The sequence below is a fragment of the Gymnoscopelus braueri genome, assembly GCF_963280865.1.
Source record: "Gymnoscopelus braueri genome assembly, chromosome: 21".
NCBI lineage: Eukaryota > Metazoa > Chordata > Actinopteri > Myctophiformes > Myctophidae > Gymnoscopelus > Gymnoscopelus braueri.
The window spans coordinates 23,556,426-23,577,093 of record NC_137623.1 but is presented as its reverse complement, the minus strand read 5'-3'; the positions used below and the strand labels follow the sequence as shown (position 1 = coordinate 23,577,093).

Below are 20,668 nucleotides of genomic sequence, written 5' to 3'. Positions count from 1 at the left end.
GCTATTTTTAAATAGCTAATGCAGAAATCTAGTACACCGAACAGTATACAATTTGCCCTTTAGGCGTTTAGCAGACACTTATACAGCTACTTACGAAGACTAAATGGCACAAACTGTATCAAGCAAGCGGTCAAGAGTGAAAACAAGCGAATAAGGCAACTAGCAGGTGGACATCATACCTAGTTGTTTAGATAACATATTATCTCAAACAAACTTTGCATCTGTGGACAATAGACTTCAGTCAGATTTTTAACGTTCTCTGTAATGAGTCAACATTAGCCTGGTATTGGCTCTATAAGCAATATTACCACTGGGACATACAGTTGTGAAAACCACATTATATAGGCCTACTACAGCAGTGCCAGCTGGCATAAAGGGCTCTAATAGTGCCGTTACTGTCCTATTTCTTAAACTACAGCCTGTAATGGTCAAGTAGAACAGGGAATGATTTATGCTCTCTATACAGGCTTGTATGTATACTAATACATGTTGCATCTCAGTCTATTGCAGAATGTCCTCATACTCGCCATAAACGGATGATGGATGGCTGAGCACAAAATAGTGACACAATTAATTCTCACTTGTCGAATATAATGGTAACTGCGGCACTGCAATAACAATAAACACCTATTTATGTCTCTACATCTATATGTCGATATATATGTCTGTATATGTTTCTCTCTCTCTCTCCCTCTCTCATTATACCAAAGATAGATATTGGGGGGAGAATATTACACCAAAACAACATCCATCTATGCGGCACATTATTGGAACAGCATAATGATGGCCACCACAGCTCTGGCCGTGATCGGTGATCGGTAAATTGCTGTTTGGGTGCAGAGTATATGACCTTGAGAAAGTGCACATGTATTATGTATCAGCTGCACTCGCTCGCACATACACACACGCACACACACACACACACACACACACACAGACACAGACACAGACACAGACACAGACACAGACAGACACACAGACCCACGGTTGTATTATTCCTCCCTGTGTGATCAGTAGTCCAGAGCAGCAGTAATGTAGGGGTTAGAGGTAGGCCTGTGATTTTCTTTTGTGCCAAAGTGCAAAATGGGCAAGTCAAAATTGCAAGGCACACGTGTATTCATATAACAAAAATAGCCCAAAACAAGTTCACAATGCGTCGCATTGTGACACATTGTGAGCTTGACGCTGGGTTGAAAGTGGTTTAAATATATTCTTTTAGTGTATAGAATTTGCCTCTGTATCGGGCAATGAGTATACTGATAGATATAAAGGACTTTTTGTATGGGCAATGAGTGTACTGATAGATATAAAGGACTTTTTGTATCGTTGTATACAGCACATTGCAATAATGTTGTGTGGTTTTGTCACAAAGTCTCAATGTACAATTGGACCTGTCTCATGCCACACCAGTGTGTCTTGGCACACCGTTTGGGAACCACTGATAAAAGATAATCAAAGCTAGTTGATGGCCACAGCGTAATCACACACTCTGATTAAGGCACGCTGGGCAAGACCTAGCCGGTTGAGTGTCTAAGCGGAAGTACCGGAATTTGGCGGAAGTGCCACCTAAGGAAATTACGTTGACGCTTTACAAATCTGTTTACATTCTCCGTGAATGAAACGAGTGTTGAGATTTGTCCAAAAAAGATTGTTTCCGGGGGAAATAGGCACGACGGAAGTCATATAGCCCTATAGTGCTTGGCAACGTGTCGTCATCACAGGGGGCGTGGCATAGTAGCTGCAGACATACTGGTGGGGGTCAATGTTAAGTCAACCTGTTTATCCTCCACCAAGATGTCCGCCGCTCCAAATGACACTTGCTGACGCCCCCTTCAGGATTTTTTGCTACATAGACACTCTCTGCTTTAGGTCGTGACCAGGCTTTTCTCTTCATGAGTAAATGCTGGGAACAAGGCTAGATACAAGGTCACACCACTTCAGGGAAAACTAGATTTTATTACTGTGTCAGATGGTCCATAAGGAAATAAAAGATGTTAAAGTTATGAGAGGCAGTGCGGTGCAGAATATTTGATTCATACATTTTATATTGCTTTGTTGAATGGTATAATAAAGTGTGATATGTCCTATTTACAGCCTGTGGAGCGTTGAGGTCTTTAATGTGACAAAACAGAAATGGTTGCTGTGTTCAAAAGGCGTAGAAGTATACCCTGGTCCATTCCCTAAAGGGGACTCGTCATCCGACCTATTATCGGACGATGGTGACGGGAATGAAGGCTCCTCATCCACCTGTGTGAAGTGCAGCAAAGAACACAAGCTTACTGTCAGCCCAGGGGGCTCTCAGCTCAGGATGTCATTGAGCTAACAACTCGCCGATTTTAACAGGCTCAAGCCATAGTTGAAAATTAGTTATTTTCGGGGAACGATGCTGTCGCACGACTGATATTATATATGCCTGATTTATACTTGGTTGCGCGCCATATACAGTATATATATATGAAAAAAAACATTTGAAGAATTGCAAAAAATATAAAATAATTTGCTAAACTTTTTTACTTATAATTATCTTCATATAATTGGTCCTCTAATGCTCATTATAAGATGGCTTCAAAGGCGCGCTCAACTCAAAGAACTTGAGCTTGAGGTCAAACTCGGCGCATATTTTAAATACAACAAAGGAAACAGCCGCACTCGTGAACGAAGTTATGTCTTTAATAAGCCGCAGCAGCAATTAATAACGGACACGTTTTGTCCTGAAATGTTGACGAAGGCCAACAGGTTGAAACACGTCCGTCGTTAATTGCTGCCGCGGCTCATTAAAGACCTTTAAACTTTGTTTGTGAGTGCGGCTGGTTCCTTTGTTGTATATAAAATCTGTGGCGAGTTTGACCTCAAGCTCAAGTTCTTTGAGTTGAGCGTGCCTAGCCTTTGAAGCCATCTTATAATGAGCATTAGCTCATTACAGTCCTTTGTTCATTAAAGGTGTCACCATTTCTGTCTACTCGCTCTGTGTCTCTTATAGGTGGGCTGTGGACAGTTCAGAAACCTGTCTTGCCTACCAGTAACATCATCGTTAGGCAGGTTTGGTCAATTTAAACAAGATTTTGAATTTATGCAAGAACATAAATTCTAAATTGATGCAAGAACAATGGGGTTCTATTTCAGCATGGTTCCAGGAAGAGAAAGAAAGGTTTTAGATTCTATTAGCTTGGAATCCTCGTTGATGATGTCTTTGGTATATAGGTTACTGAACTGTCCATAGAGCCGACCTATGAGACACAGAGGGAGTAGACAGAAATGGGGCTATTTTACAATGAGCTACCGAGGACAAATGATATGAAGATAAGGTAGAAAATGAGTGAGGTGATCTTTTAATTATACAATGAACAAGTAAACAAATAAATAAAATACAAACATAAACTGAACTGAATTTTGAATGAAACCCCTTAAGCCCTACTCAATAATAATGATTTAAAAAAAGCCAATTTACTATTTAGGCATTTAACACTAACAGACGCTTTTATCTAGAGCAGAACGGTAATAGAATACAGAGAGACAGCATAGTGCCTCAGGAAACTATTGGATCACAGCATCGGTTTAAACAATAGAATATCAAAATAATAATCTGTACATTGAAACTATAGGATACCTGGTAAACAATGGACCTAGCATCTACATGTTGCTGACATTACTTGTAGAACTGCTATTTTTGAACAAAATCAAAACTTTCCACCAATCACGTCCCCAAAAAAGAAAAATAGGGACACCGGGGCTTGGGGATCCAATTATGTTATGTGCAGCCCCAAACCCGCGGGGAGGGAGGGAGGGAGGGAGGGAGGGAGGGAGGGAGAGAGAGAGTTGTGGTGTCACTAGTATATATGACTATGAATTGAATACCAAGGACCTCATTGGAAACAAGACCGCAAGGACTTTTCTGAGCGGACCTTTTAGACAAAGTATTTTAAATGTAACTGCTGTTTTACATTTTTGCCTGATAAAATAATCAATCAATCAATCAATCAATCAATCAATCAAAGAAAGCATGAAAGTGGTTAAAAATCTGGATTTATCGGCTGCATAATTGCCAATACCTATGTCATTAAAAAAAGGTAAAATAATGGTCGATGGGGATCTATTGTAGAAGTAATCTCTCTCACCCAGCGAAATAATTGATGTTGTGAATGAGTTTAAGTGATGTTTGATATTACAGTATGTGATGTGTTTTTTAGACCACATCTAACACTACACATGATGCATTCAGCACATTTCTGTTATCTGATACTTGAAAAATAGTCATATATATTACAGTCATACTTACAGCCAGTATATGGCTTATGTGCTACGGTATGCATTCTTCTAACGTATCAAACACATGCACATGCACTCACACAACTGATCTATAAATATCTACTTATCAGTTAATAAAAGAGAACTAATGAGGCATAATATCATATTACAGCCAGCTCCTTGCACCTCCTATTATGGTAAATCATGGCAAGAGTCCATTTAGCACACTCAAGCTTGTGTGTGAGCTAGATCTAGAATTAGCTCAACGAATGCATGGTTTCACAGCAAACCATCAGATATGGCATTTCACAGACTACTGCTGGGGCTTGGGGATCCAATTATGTTCTGTGCAGCCCCAGACCCAGTGAGCGGAGGGAAGGAGAGGGAGAGAGAGAGAGAGAGAGAGAGAGTTGCACGTTAATTGCAAATACAAGGAGGATGTAAAGTTTAATTGAGACTTGGCCGAAGAATAGCTTTGTGCTGTTACAAACAGGATGCCCATTCTCTTACAGCCAGTGGTGGTAGAAGTACTCACATTTTTTACTTAAGTAAAAGTATCAATACCACCATGTTGTAGAAATACTCGATCTGTTACAAGTAAAAGTCTGGTATTCAAAAAGTCACTTGAGTAAAAGTACCACAGTATTGGCATCAAAATATACTTAAAGTACCAAAAGTAAAAGTACTCATTATGCATAATGTCCCATTTCAAGTTTTCAAACGTATGCAAATCTTTTGAAAATAGTAGATCTACAAGCTTGCTTGTAGATCTGAGCTTGTAGCTTGTCGAAGTGTGTATATAGGGCTGAAGATATTAATGTATGTTTTGTAATAATTATCAAAATCTACAAAGTAGTAACTAAAGTTTTCAAATAAATGTAGTGGAGTAAAAGTACAATATTTGCCTCTGAGATGTAGTGGAGTAGAAGTAAACGTATTGAAAATTGGAAATACTCAAGTAAAGTAAAAAATATATATATATCAAAATGGTACTTACGTAACAGTACTTGAGTAAATGTACTTAGTTACTTTACACCACTGCAAACAGGATGCCCATTGTCTTACAGCTTGCCTCTGGCTCAGTGACTATAACTGCAGGTTCTGTCATCAGTCCATTTATCACTCAGCAGCAGATGAGCATGAAGCCACAGATGTACTGTGGGTTTCCACACAATATGATTTCCAAACTGAAAGACCAATAGCCAAAGGATAACTTAAAGAAGTTGTTCACCCAAAAAATTAGTTATTTTCTATCAATTACACACCCCATGAAGCATTGAATTCATGGAGATTCTTTTGTTTTTGTCCCATTCCTAAGCCAATAATTTGATTACCGACGGAAAGATGCTAATGTATCCGGTAGGAGACTCAAAGGAGACTCCTTTAGTCTCCTACCGGAGTGACCACCGGTCATCAAATTATTGGCTCAGGAATGCGACGAAAACAAAAACGTCTCCATGAATTCAAGGCTTCATGGGGTGTGTAATTGATAGGAAATAAGTATTTTTTTGGGTGAACTACTCCTTTAATAACTTCTGCATAATAATATGAAATTACCCTTTTAATTGTCTCCGCCAGGCCGAAAGGCATGGCGAGAGAGTATGTTTTCGCCCCTGTCCGTCCGTCCGTGTGTCCGTGTGTCCGTCCGTCCGTCCGTCCGTCCGTCCGTCCGTCCGTCCGTCCGTCCGTCCGTCCGTGTGTCCTGTCTGTGTGTTAGCACCAAATCTCCGGCACCGTTGGCCCGGTCGCTGCGAAACTGTGCACACACACTCCCTGGATGCCAATTCAGAACCTCTGCCTCAAATTTTTCACATGGGCCTGTTATAGCGCCACCAGGAGGCCAATTTGTGCAAAACCCATTTTTTCCCATTACTCCTACAGTTTTTAACCAAACCTCATGCAAATCGGTACACAGTATCTCTATAGTCATGTGATCAACCCTGATCTGTCCGATTTCCCATATTCCATCCTCATTGGCTAAGGTTACCATCCAAAGTTTGCAGGATTGGTCCGTTTTGAACAAACTGCCTCAAATCATGAACGCAGCTTGCCATTTGCATAAAATTGCACACGCACATTCCCACTAGGCCGAGGAAGAAATGGCACTTAAAACTTTTCACATCAGCCTCATGGTGGCGCTATAACAGGCCAATTTGCATTTTTAACTATAACTGCACCGATCTGCGTGAAACTTTGCACGCCTACTCCCTAGAGGCCAAGGAAAAACATCTGCACTGCATTTTTCACATCTGCTTTTTACAGCGCCACCAGGAGGCCGACTTATGTCAAATACATTTTTGGATATTAATCCTTCAGATTTTATCCAAACATCACACAAATCGGTACACAGTATCTCTATAGTCATGTGATCAAGACGCATCTGTCCGATATTTCATATTCCATCCTGATTGACTAAGGTTGACTTCCAAAGTTTGCAGGATTGGTCCGTTTTGAACAAAATGTCTGAAATCATGAACGCGGTGTGCGATTTCCGTTAAAATTTGCACGCACATTCCCACTAGGCCGAGGAAGAAATGCCACCCTTTTCACATTGGCCTATTATAGCGCCACCAGGAGGCCACAATAACTTACCTGACCTGGCGGAGACCTGTGCTCCGAGGAGCACTTTTTCTAGTTTTGACATGGTTTCCATATGGACTCATATCATAGTTTATGAGACTGAGTAATGTGCCGTATGTCTGCCTGTAATTGGCTTCTATACTGTATGTCTACTTCCTAGCCATGTGAAATGATTTCTCCCCCCGTGGGAACAACAGGTAGAAGCGAATCTATTGACACATAATAACAGATATGCACTGTAGCCTAGTGCAGTGGTTCTCAAGCTTTTCAGGCCATGAAAATAATCATATTTGAACTGGGGACCCCCCCCCCCCCCACCCTGAGAAGCACTTGGAATGTAGGAGTTGAGGTATTACATTTTGTTTGACTCGGTTCCACAGATAAATATTGTGAAAATAGCAGATCTACAAGCTCACAACGCCTCGCACCGCGAGGCGTTGTGAGCTTGTAGATCTGCTATTCTCACAATCTTTGCCTCGTTCTAATATTATTTGACAATTTGGCCAATGGTTGACCAGTTTTTATATAGTATAGTTTGTTGATTCCGTTTGATGCAGTAAAATGCTTTTTTATTTTTTTTTATTTTTTTGGGGTATTAAAAAGGTCTAAATTGTCCCTTCACTGTCATCCGGGGACCCCCCCCAAAAAAATCTGGGGGTCCCGACCCACAGGTTGTGAACCACTGGCCTAGTGCATCTGTGATCCTACGTGTTCATGTTTGATCTCTGTGACAGTTACCCATGAGGTGATTAAAAAAGTATCAATACACATCGTTAAAAAAGGTCTCCTCTTCATCTTTGACAAGGAGGTCAAAGGAGTCTTCTTTAGGATTACATTTGCTTTTGATCACACATAATTGGAAAGAGCCAGTTTAGGACAAAATGCATCCGTTTTTAAATTTGGTTCAGCAAACAGGGAGTGTCAATATCTCACTATTTCTTCTTGTTTTTTTTCCTTCTCGTAACCCATGAAGAGCAGGAAAGCATCTGTGTCATTTTAGATTTTAGCTAAAAAGCATTATTTTATACTTTGGCTATTAAAACATTTAAGATAGAAGTCACTTTATGCCGCTCTATGAGCTTGTAGATCTGCTATTTTTTTTAAATCATGAAAATTTGTATATATATATATATTCTTTCAAAGCGAACATTTTCAACTCAAATCTTTGCTTCTGGGGGGGTCCCTGGAACAAAATATTTTGAGATGGGGGTCGGCGGTCAAATACATATAATTTTGGGGGTCCTTGACCTGAAAAAGGTTTGAGCACCACTGATATAGTAACATATGTTTTTCTGAAAACTGTTATAGGATTTAGAAGACATTTTTAGAGTCGGCCTCAGGTCTTAATGGGTTAAGTGTGGTCAATCCTTGCTCTGTTTTGCCAGACGTTGTGCACAAACATTGCAAAAGCCTCTGCCTCTTTGGAATGGCCTTGTTCAACCAGATGGTAATCTGAAGTGAACTTCAGCCTTGAGAATGATGTGACAAGACATTCCCTGACCAGAATGTCATTGATTGAACATTTTATTTATTATTAAGTATAGTCAAACACTTGGTCTAAAATGATAACACCAAATGAGTCCTTGCGGTCTTGTTTCCATTGGAGTCCTATGTATTCAATTCATCAGCATATAAAAAATTACATAAAAATTCAATATCATTACAAATACAAAACACTATATGTACAGAGTAGAAAGAAGGGGGGAATGGGTGTAAAGAAAGGGGGGGTTGTCGTCTGTCTAAGGAAGAAGTGATAATTACCTCCCTCTGGTTTCTCTCAATTACAGAAATAGATTCACAAATTATATACTGTAAATGACGTAGGCCGCTGTGCGTGGGGGGATGCCATTTGTGTATTAGAAGAGGAAGGGAAGTCCGCACCCTGTTTAATCAGGTCTCAGACCTGATGAAGACCCACTAGGGGTCGAAACGTTGTACTTAATCTAATAATGTTTTCTACTGGGAGCTATTATACAGTGTGCGGACTCCCCTTCCTCTTCTAATGTACGTATTTTATGTTCAGTCACCTGTACATTTTTGTTGGGATGTGCGTGTTTCCGATGCCATTAGTGTAGCCTAACCATGATTTATTTACTTATCTTCCTTTTTAATGTAGACAAAACAGCTGCCTTCACACATGTCCACCCAACTCACCCATCCACCCACCAACAACCATAACAACAATGACAGTCCAATTCACAGACTCCCTGTGGGTCATTATTTGTTCCACGTCAGCAGCTGACTGACTCATTCAATCTCAACATTCTCTACATTTCTCCCCTTTCCCATTAGAAAATTGTTGTATAAGCCTGTCAGTCGCTTATAACCAACAGAGGAATAGCAGGTTCTCGTTTTCCACAATCCAACCCATGAAAGAGAGATACAGCTGCTGAATGACAATGACAGATGTGACTTAATCCCGGACAAAAGAAGATGAATGAGCCATTTGTCTGTTGTGAAAACCCATTATAGGGGTCTGACAGGTATAGGCATCAAGTATGAATGAAAAAGAGACACCTCACAACTCTTTTCCTTATCTTAAATGTTCACTACACGACCAGAAGGAAAGATAACGCAAGGCCCTTTTGTCCACAGAAAACTAGCAGAGAGAGACAAAAAGTCATCAGATACAAATGATATTTTACAGCTTTCTATTTCTTTACACAGTACTATTTTCTGCGAAAGCTTTCCCTGCGATGCCGGTGGTGGGGTTTAAGTGGTTAAGAAAGAAAGGCTGCATGCTTACAGAATCAAGTATTCGTGGACGCCATGCATGCTCTGTTCCTTTGTTTCTATGATGTGACATCCTTTGTATGTCACGAGGTCAGCGTGTAACCCGATGCCCATGTGCACTTTCTGCAAACAAACATGGTTGCCTGCCTTTTCATGTTGGATTACAATGCTTGTGTGTTGTGAAAAATAGAGCGAATTTCTCTCATGAGTCGATTAAAGCGGCACTATGTAACTTTTCTTTAATGAATGGTGTAATTTTGTCCAATCTGTATGGTAGAGAGTATGTTAATACAATATAACAATTGGGGTGGTTGTATTTTGTCTCCCTGCTCCTCTATTGAGACATTTAGATCATGTCAAAGGTCATGTCTCACCTCTGACACAAATTTTCCCCTGATGGTCAAGATTCAATTTATCCCCTGAGCAAGCAGATAGGCTCTATTAGCTCAATGGTAAAAGAATTCAGCACGTCGAAGGAAACCGGGTTCAAATCCGGGGTAGAAGAGGAAAGTGGCATAGTGCAGCTTTAAAGCCTGACATTTTGAAATGTTTATTCAAAGCTTGAAAATTCACAATAAGCATAATACATTTAAATTATTCATCATGTATTTCTAACTTTCCTTGACTACAGATGGTTCTAGATTCTAGTCGAGAATCTGTTGAAAACACAGACTATGAAACAGAAACCACGGAGGTGTTGGTGACGTGAGCTGGGCCGGTGGTGCTAACGCAGAGAGGCAGGACTGCATGGATCATGCAGACAAGTGCATGATCTCTGTCTCGATAAATGATCTATATCATGTAAGCTCACATCTCCTTGACTGTGCATGTCAATTGTTGCTTGACATCCATTCCTTTTTTAATAGACTCATCACAGAGCACAACATGCCCCAAAGATCTGACAATATGAATATTGGATGCTAGTTAAGACGTGGATGACGTGGGGAAAGGAGGCCAGAATGAGAGAGGACCCTACCGTAGTTGTCATCATAATTGGTCATGGTGAAGTAGATTGTCTTGGGAAGAAAAGCTTTTTACCATTATGAAATCCACTATATTTAGTTTCCGCCATCTGTCAACGCGGAGAAGTGTAAAATCCTGATAAAAGCAGTTCTGCGCTCTGGCTGTGTGTGAGGCTATACTGCCTTGGAGAAACAGAACATTCTCAACATTCACTGACACATTTTCTGCTGTGTGCACAGTAATTTAGATTATTGTTAAATAAAATATTTGCTCCCCTGTTAAAGTATTAATAAAATGTAAGATGTTCAGTTAATCTGTTTGAGGATGCTTTGTTTCCATGGTTGTTAGGTTGTTCGACCTGAATGGTACCAACAAGCACAGTGTTATTTCTCCACGGCTACATTATGGTTCAATGAGCTGAGAGATGGGAGATAAGAGAGGTTTAAAATGTACAATGTTTTTTTTTTTTTTTTTTTTTTTTTTTATCTTAAATTTTTATCCCACGATTTTTGTAACCCTATTTTTTTACACCCAGTGCCAATTGTCTATGTAATCCTGGGCACTACCTTCCCTCTGCCAACCTAGGGAGGCCAGGGCCGAGCTCATGCCTCCTTCAATGCATGAGAGCCAACTGACCTTCTTGTCACCTGACAGGGGAGAGTTTCCCTGGTTGGACGTAGCGCGTGGAAGGAACACGTTATTCCAACCAGTTCCCTTCCCCTCCATCAGGCGCCCCGGCTGGCCAGGGGGAGGCTACAATGGCTTTTAATTCCTTGCCTTGTGCCTTTGGCAAAGATGTTGAAATAGTGTTACAACCACACAAGCATGCTCTCCACTCCCCTATCTATGAAAAACTTTTATTTTTAAAATAGATGTGTTCTGCCAGGCAAGCATTGTCATTTATCAAAGTCTTGCAAAACACATGATCAACTTGGCACCTTTGGACTAAGCCTTCAACCATAGCATATTAATATTACATTAACTTTGCGTAGCCAAATACGTTTATGGGCCCAATAAATCAACTGTACATTGTATTGATCACCTAGCTTTATATGGCCTTGCTACAAATGACAAAGGAAAGGATTTACTGAGTCCCTGGCCTACACAGTACCTGATTGTTCTCTGAGATTCTCTGAGATTCCCCACAGGATGACTGGGGAACTTTTGCTCTCAGAGCCCCCAGACTGTGAAACATTTTGCCTACTGACATCAGACAGCCTACCTACACACAGGGGTGTGTTCTACCGTGTTACGCTATTCGTTGCTGTCGGGCAGAAACCAGCTAACTCCATTTTGACGCTTTTGCATTTCTTTCCATAAATCAGTGCTATTGAACACCCTTTACGTCTGTGCGTTGGTTAAAAAAATATTGAACCAATGAAAAGTATTGAAAAGCGCTTCTGACAAACTCCATTGGATCATCAAACTTCTGCTAAACCAGCTAACTCCACCAAAGGAGGGTGGAGTTAGCTGGTTTTGCTGACTCCAGGCTCCACCCCCTTTTGACCTCCAACATCATTGTGAGCTTGGAGGTCCATTCAGGTGTTCTTATCAATGATGAACAAAGCCTCCTAACTCCACTTTTATTTTATTTTAGTTAATTTCCTGAAAAATGAAAATTTTGGAGTTAGCTGGTTTCTGCCCGACAGCAGAGATATGTAGTATGACGTGCAGATTTTTTTTTTGTATTAACCATTTCATCCCTTGACCTAGCGCGAGCGTAACCACGACCACACACAGGGAATGATTATCGTATGCCCTCCGAAAAAAACTAGAACACACCACTGCCTACACATCATTAGTGACATTTAAATCCCTTCTTAAAATAGGAATAGGAAAACATTCATGGATTCTTGAATAGTTTCAATGTATTTTCTCCCCTTGATTGATTGAATATTGATTGAATATTTTATTAGGCAAAAAATTTAAACAGCACAATTTCATTTATAATACTTTGTCTATAAGGTCCGTCCAAAAAAGTCCTTGCGGCCTTGTTTCCATTGGGGTCCTTGGTATTCAATTCATAGACATATATAGTAGCAACCTGATGATCCTTGTGTTGTTTGTATTTCATGTTGTTTCATTTTAATCTTCTGTCCCCATGGTTGTTTTTGTTTCATGCTTGTTTAATTGTGCTGTTGTTTTTTGAAGCAGTTTGTACCGCTGTTCTTTAAATCCAATGTATTATTATATAGAACCCAATAATTAAACGTATCTAATCTAGATAGGAAAAGGATACTAAAGAGTCTGTCCTGTCCTAAACCAAAAATGATCACTTATATGTCACTTAGACAATGTCTACAATATATTTATTGCAATCAAGTAAATGAGAACTTTTATGTTTTGATCATTTTGTAGGGTAACAAAGAATATTCCTTTTCAATACTGTCATGATTGATTATGCATAACCTTTACCCCAATCATACCAAATCAACAACCGGAGGAACCAGGCTGTAATTCATTGAAAGCGTTTTTAAATAACTAAAGAGCTAGTGTGTAGACACTGGCCACACCATCATGAATAGATTTCACCCTCTTTGGTTCATATCAGAGGGATGTTGCTTGCACCTGATCAATGTCACCATTGTGGTTGTAATATCAGAGGTATGCTGTTTGTATCAGTCTGGTTAATATCAACAGCCAAGCTTTGTGTTTTTTCCCTCCTGCCTCAGGGATAAACACACCAGGGAATCTAATTTCAGTGCTTTCAGCTTCACCCATGCCTTCCATGAATATGAATTCCTCTCTGGCTTTCATTTTATATGGATGTCATGGTTTAACAAAGTCATTGATGAAATGAGTTTCATTTTATTTTATATTGTACATTTATGATTTATACTGTATGTTGTGTAAGTCCATTTGGGCTGGCACCTTTGGTGCAAAAAATAAAGAAATCATCATCATCATCATCATCATGATGAACTGAGCTCCACACAAAAAAAACGCTGAAATCCTTATAATCTGACCAGGGATCATTGTAGCTTTTTTGGTGCCATTTAAATTCTGTTCTCTAGCCAGAGTAAGGCTGTTATTTAGAAAGAGCCTGGTCAGGAGCAGACTGCTCTCTCCTATATGGACAAACCAGAGGATGTTGGAGACGGGCTAAAAACAGCAGACAAATTGTGCAATGTAATAATTTGTAACCCTTCAGATCACGCGTCTCCGCGCATCCGTTGAATTGGTGAAATTAAGAGCAGAGACTGTTAAAATTGTGTATTTAATAATTAAGCAGTAAGTTAAAAGTAATACAGATTGAATATAAAAATGTACTTAACAGAGAATTCTCTGGGCTCCCAATTAACTGTCCTTAACAAACAACATGTTATGTCCAGTCCAGTTCATGAAGTCTGGAGGATCTGTCTCTCCCTGGAGCCTATATTATCATGAACAGTTTATCAGTAGAAGTCCCCATTGGTCCACCAGGTTCTCTTCAGCAGGGTGGGCAAGTGGCCCCCCCTGATTTACGGGTTCGACCGACGACCGCTGTCTCAAAGTGTCAGCCCGGAACAGGGGAGTGAGTTTTTGTCTACTCGGAGATAGCACACAGAGTTCCGCTATGCGAGCAGATAATATAGACATATTTATCACAATAACTCTACTTCTAAGAATATCATACTAACAGAGCTATAATGATTTCATAGGGTAATAATGTCTTTTCTTTGGGTGTATATATGAACAACAATGAAACAATAGTAATTAGGACACACATATGCTTTTAGTCTAATACCAACTGCTAATAACTAAAGCTTAAAAGGATATAAGTTGCCAACAAGGACCACTTATGTCTCTTAACCATTTCCATGTATAAAGAGGGACTCCTCAAAGAGGCTTGTGGGAATTTGTATGCTATGTTGATGAATTGAATACATAGGACCACAATAGAAACAAGTCCCCAGGACTTTTTTGTGTTATCCTTAGACCAAATGTCTGACTCGTGCTGTTTACATTTATGTTAATAAAGTATTCAATCAATCAATAGATTGATTGATTGATTGATTGATTGATTGATTGATTGAGAATTCCTGAGAGATAATTCCATGCAGGCATTAAAAAAAAAAAAAAAAACGGATGACAAAAACAACTTGTACAAACGTAACACTAGTGCTCCATGAGTAAAGAGTCATATCGGCCTATCAAATACCATTACATATGTAAAAGTGGGCTTGATTTATGCAGTGTTGGGAAAAAGTACTCAAATGTTTTACTTAAGTAAAAGTATCGATACTGCAATGTAGAAATACTCTGTTAAAAGTAAAAGTACAGAATTCTAAATTTACTTGAGTAAAGGTACAAAAGTATTGGTATAAAAATGTACTTAAAGTACCAAAAGTAGAAAGTACTCATTATGCAGAATGTCCCATTTCACAAGTTTTCAAATGTATTAAATGTATACAAATCTTTTGAAAATAGCAGATCTACAAGCTCACAATGCGTAGCATCGTGACACATTGTGCGTTTGTAGATCTGCTCTTTTCAAATGGTCGAAATATAAAAGTGGAGTGAAGTGGTTAATGTATGTTTTGTAATAATAATAATCAAAATCTACAAAGTAACTAGTAACTAAAGTTTTCATGTAATTGTAAAAGTAGCCTACAATGTAGTAGCCTACCCCCATGTAGTGGGCTATTGGAAATACTTTAGTACGATACTTGAGTAAATATACTTAGTTACTTTACACCACTGGATTTATGTCGTGCTGTGCTGACGACAAGTGTGATGAATGATGATGATGATGATGAACCAATGCTCATCCTTTCCCCAGTAGGCAGATGACGAAGAAACAAGAATAGGTGGAACCAAAGCGTTGGGAGGAGGAGAGATCAGATCCCTCTGTGACTTAAGTTCAGTGCGTCTTTCCATTTCTCGTGGCAGCCACTCAGCCAGCAGCATCGACATCACCCAGCCAAGGCGTGGAGTAGAACATCTCGTGCACGCACACACGCGCGCATACACACACACGCACACACGCGCACACACACGCGCACACACACACACACACACACACACACACACACACACACACACACACACACACACACACACACACACACACACACACACACACACCTTTTGCATCTCCAAGCAAGACGCGCTCCATTCGAAGGAGAAGATGGGGAAATGGCAATCGCAGTTTATCTCCAAATGTAACGGTCAAGAAATCAAAGAATATTGTTGTTTATGACACCAACCATTGCGATAGCACCTAATTGAAAGCATTACGGTAAGATATATTTGATCTTTTCACCATAGAATGTACTTACACTTGGCATGATCGGACCGTTCTTTTACAAGAAAAACGTTCATACAATTTAGAGATTTAGATTTCCTTCCATTATATAGCCTGATTTTGACTTTGAAAGAGGATAAAAACTGCTCAGATATTTATAATAATACCCAGCAATGTTGACTTCAGTTCAACCGCATTGATAGCCTATAAAAATCAATTGACAGAAAAACAATTGTATAACAAACAGAATTGAAATACATTTCAGCTTACTGACCGAAAATGCCAGTAAAGCTGAATTGAATTCATTTGACACAATTCCTGTATTTATAGCTATGCCTACTTTAAGAGGTAGGCTATGATAGGCCTACCATAAATCACTCGATAGAATTCAACTCTAGTTTTCTGTCATCTCCGCATCTGATGCAAAAATGTTTGTCAAGAAATTATGTATCTTTTTTTTTTTGATGTGGTCTGAATTCATATAGCCTTATATGCATTGTATGCCAGGATTCCTTTAGGATATATTTCATATAAGTTGAGAAGAAAAGTGTTGCTTAATTTCATGTATTTCCCCAAGCCTATTATTTAAATTAAAATATATAAGTTATGTAATTGTAATAGATACAGAAATTATGTGAAATCGGAGCGAAAGCATGAGGAGAGAAAGCATGAGCTGGGATTGAGGGGGGAGGGCAAATAGGAGCATGTTACTGCCCTCTGGTGGTTATTTTAGATATCCATGTATGGGTTTTATTGAGTGAACCAGGGTGCATTATTGACTCATTTGGAGCTATTATTGACTAATTTGTTTGAGCAAGATGCTATCAGACATAGCTAATTAGGCAGATTAAAATAATAATGATAACAATAATAATTATTATTATGATTATATATATACATGTATATAATTATACATAATTATGTATATATAGTATGTAGCCTATATATATAAAGTATGTATAGCCTATATCTAAGCATGCCAGACAGAGTGCAGTTCTTTATTATTCCCTGTGAATAATCAACACCAAATTCTTATACTATATTATCATAATAAATTCTTCTTGAGTACATGTATTTTTCATTCCTTCACAATTCACACATACAGTAGGCTATTTGTCCTATAACTGAGAGGAGAAGCCCATAACCGAGGAGCTGTTCTTTACGATTGAAGGATCCCAAATGAAGCACTTAAGTGCCATTTCCCCCCTTAATGCAATCCCTTTTACAGAACTGGCTAATTTCATGGTGCAAGAACAGTCTCTTATAGCAGTGTATATCAACCCTGGCAAACGTCCCAATTTTGGGCCGGGGCTACTGCTGAGGTGTGCCGCGCCGTTTGAAGAAGGTTTGAAAAAAAAGGTTTGAAAAAAAAAAAAAAAAAAAAAAAAACCTTTTTTTTTTTTTTTTTTTTACAATAATAATAATCAGGCATGCAAACAGCCCCGAGGTGAAAAGGGTGACAACATGCAGTTTTTTTCGGGTCAGGTGTCACACTATTGCCCTATTTGGATTAAAAACGGCTAGTGGAAGCTGAAAAGCTACAAGTTTGCATGTCTGAATAATGCAAAAACAGAAATATTTGTTTGCATTTGCTTTTTTTCTATATATATATATATACCGTATATCTAGGTGTGCCCTGGGATTTTTTGGCTATGCCAGGTGTGCCTTGGCACAAAAAAGGTTGATAGACACTGTCTTATAGTATAAGTGGAGCATGACCCTCTATACCTCCACTTCTGTGGCTTCCTGTTATGTAATGCCATCCCATCAGCCTGCATCAGTCTCACAATGCTCAGTGCTTGGCGCACGCCGGTCGCTGCTGGATATATATAGAAGTAGCACAACACACGAGTAAAGCCTGGTTTATACTTAATTGCATGACAGTGTCGTGTGCCACAAATAGCCGATCTACAAGCTCATGAAGCGACGCATTGTGAGCTTGTCGATCTGCGCTTGTCGGTGCCCAACACTGTCGTATGATGCATGTGGCATAAATTGAGCATAAGGGGAGACAGGGTAAAAGGGTAGTGTGTTACTTGTGCGTGCGTGTGTGTGTGCGTGCGTGCGTGCGTGCGTGCGTGCGTGCGTGCGTGCGTGCGTGCGTGCGTGCGTGCGTGTGTGTGTGTGTGTATGTGGTGGGGAGGCTGAATGATGAATCCTTTTTTTTATACCTCTGACTGAACTCCCCCCCCCCCCCAGCTCTATTTTGACTACGTAAGCAAAAATGAAAAACATCACAGAGCAATGGTCTTTGAATTGTACCATATCTCACACAGTAATGGCTAACAACAAGTTTTATTTTACAGATTTACTCTGACTGCAAAAAAACCAAACCAACCCTGAGAGACAAACAAACATGGACGCATCTCCATCCCAGCTGCCTGGATCCAAAAAGCGGGTGAAGATCCATCCCAACACGGTCACAGTCAAATACGCCACTCACTTCCCCCAGCCTGGGGACGAGGGGTATGACGATGCTCCTTCATTTGAGGACTTTGGTGCTTTCGCAGAGGCAAACGTGGAGAAGAGACTGGTGTCGGACAGTAAAGGTGGCAGGACATTCTTTGGCACCATGGAAACCCAGCCTAAGCAGCCGGGCCAGCCGCAGAGGGACAAGGGGGTTGAGTCCCAGCTGGCCAGCTTCGGCGAGGCAAATCTTTTATCCTCGAGGGTGACGTGGATGGCCTTGTTCGGGGCGGCCGCGGCTCACGGGTGCGTGGCGTTGATCACCCGGCTGGCGGCGGACCGCTCTAAAGTGCCCTCCCTGGAGCTGCTGTTCATCCGCTCCGTGATCCAAGTGCTCTCCATCCTGGTGGTCTTCTATTACAAAGAGGCCCCCTTCGGCCCGAAAGGCTACCGGCTACGACTGTTCTTCTACGGGGTCTGCAATGTAATCTCGATCACCTGCGCCTACACCTCCTTTGCCATCGTGCCGCCCAGCAACGGCACCATCATGTGGCGCGCGTGCACCACGGTCTTCAGCGGCGTGCTGGCCTTCCTGCTGCTGGACGAGAGGCTGGGCTACACCGACGTGGTGGCGGTGGTGGGCAGCGTGTTCGGCCTGTGCCTCGTGGTGGTCCCCAACATCGCGGACGAGGAGAAGACCCGGCTGACCTTCTGGAAGGAGGCGTTCGGCTACAGCATGACGGTGATGGCCGGCCTGATGGCCGCCCTCTCCATGATCATCTACCGGGCCATCAAGGAGCGCGTCAGCATGTGGACGGCGCTCTTCACCTTCGGGTGGACTGGCACGGTGTGGGGGGCCTCCACTATGTTTCTCATGCAGCAGCCCATCATCCCCCTGGACGTTGAGACCTGGGGCTACCTGATTGGGATCTGTACCTGCTCCACGGTGGCGTTCCTGGGGGTCTACTACGCTCTGAACAAGTTCCACCCGGCCTTAGTCAGCACCGTTCAGCACCTGGAGATCGTGGTGGCCATGATCCTCCAGCTCATCGTTCTGAGGATGATCCCGACCGTCTACGATATCATGGGAGCTCTGGTCATCATGATCAGCGTGTTCACGCTGACCGGGGTGAAGCTGTACAGGGTGAGCAGGGCCATTCGGCAGGATTATCAGGAGATCCTGGACTCGCCCATCAAATGACTCAAATGTGGCTGTTTCTTCTGTCTATGTTTACAGTGTTGATCGGTTCATGTGCAATCTCAAGAATGTCTGGATCTTTTGATTTGGTATTGTGTGTTGTTGGGAGAGTGCCAAGTGTGTAATAATAATGTCTTAATATTTGTGTGTGTGTGTGTGCGTGAAATAAAGGAGAAATGTGCAGTGGTAATTTTATAGCTTTAGTAGTATTGCTTTAATAGTCGAATGGTCTCTCATCATAGCAACTTTTCAGCGGAAAACAATCATTTAAAGCTGGAATCCATAACTTACTACATGTCCTGCCAGGGTTAAACCCCTCGTTTTCTGCATGAGAGACATAAATCTTACCACTCTGCCAATAAGATATCCCTACTTGGTCAGGCAGTACTAGTTGTCCACCATTAGGTGATTGGTGACCATACAGATCGATTCAAATAACGTTTTATTCATTCAAATAAGTTCCGGATTGCAGCTTTAACTCCTTATTGTGATGTGTTTTGTTGTTGAATATAAAACAATATTGCATCTGGTCTTGTGTGTTTACAGAGTAACAAGATAGTTTTAATAACATTTGTCCTTTATTGTTGCAACATTGACAAGGTGTGGCGTTTTCTTGTATTGTCTCACTACCTCACAACAACCACACCGTTTCACTATGAAGTTGTCAGCCCATGACACTGAATAAAATAATAATTTCTATTTATACAGAGTAACTAAATAAATAGCTTATTATCTGCCAATCAATCTGCTAAACATGTAGACTATCCATAGTTTGTATGGAATACAAGAACGCTCGCCCCAAAACACGCTCGCCCTGGGTCAAATCCGGTGACCTCGGAACGGTCGCCAGCAGCTATTCCTAGAAGTAACCTCAGTAAAACTATGCCTAAACCTAACATTATTCCTCCTAACCTTAACCTCGGTAAAACAAATACAAGATTACAAGAACCGCTGGGGGGCGAGTGGTCCGCGAAAAGAATGATGGCGGTGTGTTTTGGGACGAACCTTCCGGTTACCTTAGTATGCACCCATTGGATAGGGTGCTCGTAAATGGGAACCAGAGGCATGACAGCACCTTGAATAATGGAGGGACAGGGAATGCCCATGCTTTCATCTACTTGTAGCTGGGTTTATTGTAATTTGAGGTGTAATAGATTTAAGAGGTATACTGTTATTTGTATGCATATCAGACATAGCACTATTATTAGATTACTGGATTATTTCCTCCACACAGAGGGTGTGGGATATTTGCAGAATGCTATTGCCATGCTTCTAGGGGATGTTACAAATGAATCACTGAAGGGTTGGATTTAAAA

The 20,668-nt window shown here is 40.8% G+C and overlaps 2 protein-coding genes across 2 annotated transcripts in view; one reads left to right on the top strand and one right to left on the bottom strand.

Annotated features, from left to right (window-relative positions):
* Nucleotides 1-20,668, bottom strand: part of gyg1b (glycogenin 1b) — a 439,315-nt gene that overhangs the window by 319,876 nt on the left and 98,771 nt on the right. The gene's annotated exons all lie outside the window — the stretch shown is intronic.
* Nucleotides 15,478-19,470, top strand: slc35g2b (solute carrier family 35 member G2b). Its single transcript, XM_080417644.1, has 2 exons — nt 15,478-15,742; nt 18,055-19,470. The coding sequence occupies exon 2, from the start codon at nt 18,105-18,107 to the stop codon at nt 19,353-19,355; it is 1,251 nt and encodes a 416-aa protein (XP_080273770.1). The 5' UTR covers nt 15,478-15,742; nt 18,055-18,104; the 3' UTR covers nt 19,356-19,470.

Coding starts and splice junctions, on each gene's coding strand:
- slc35g2b (XM_080417644.1), top strand. CDS start 18,105: ATGGACGCATCTCCATCCCAGCTGCCTGGATCCAAAAAGCGGGTGAAG.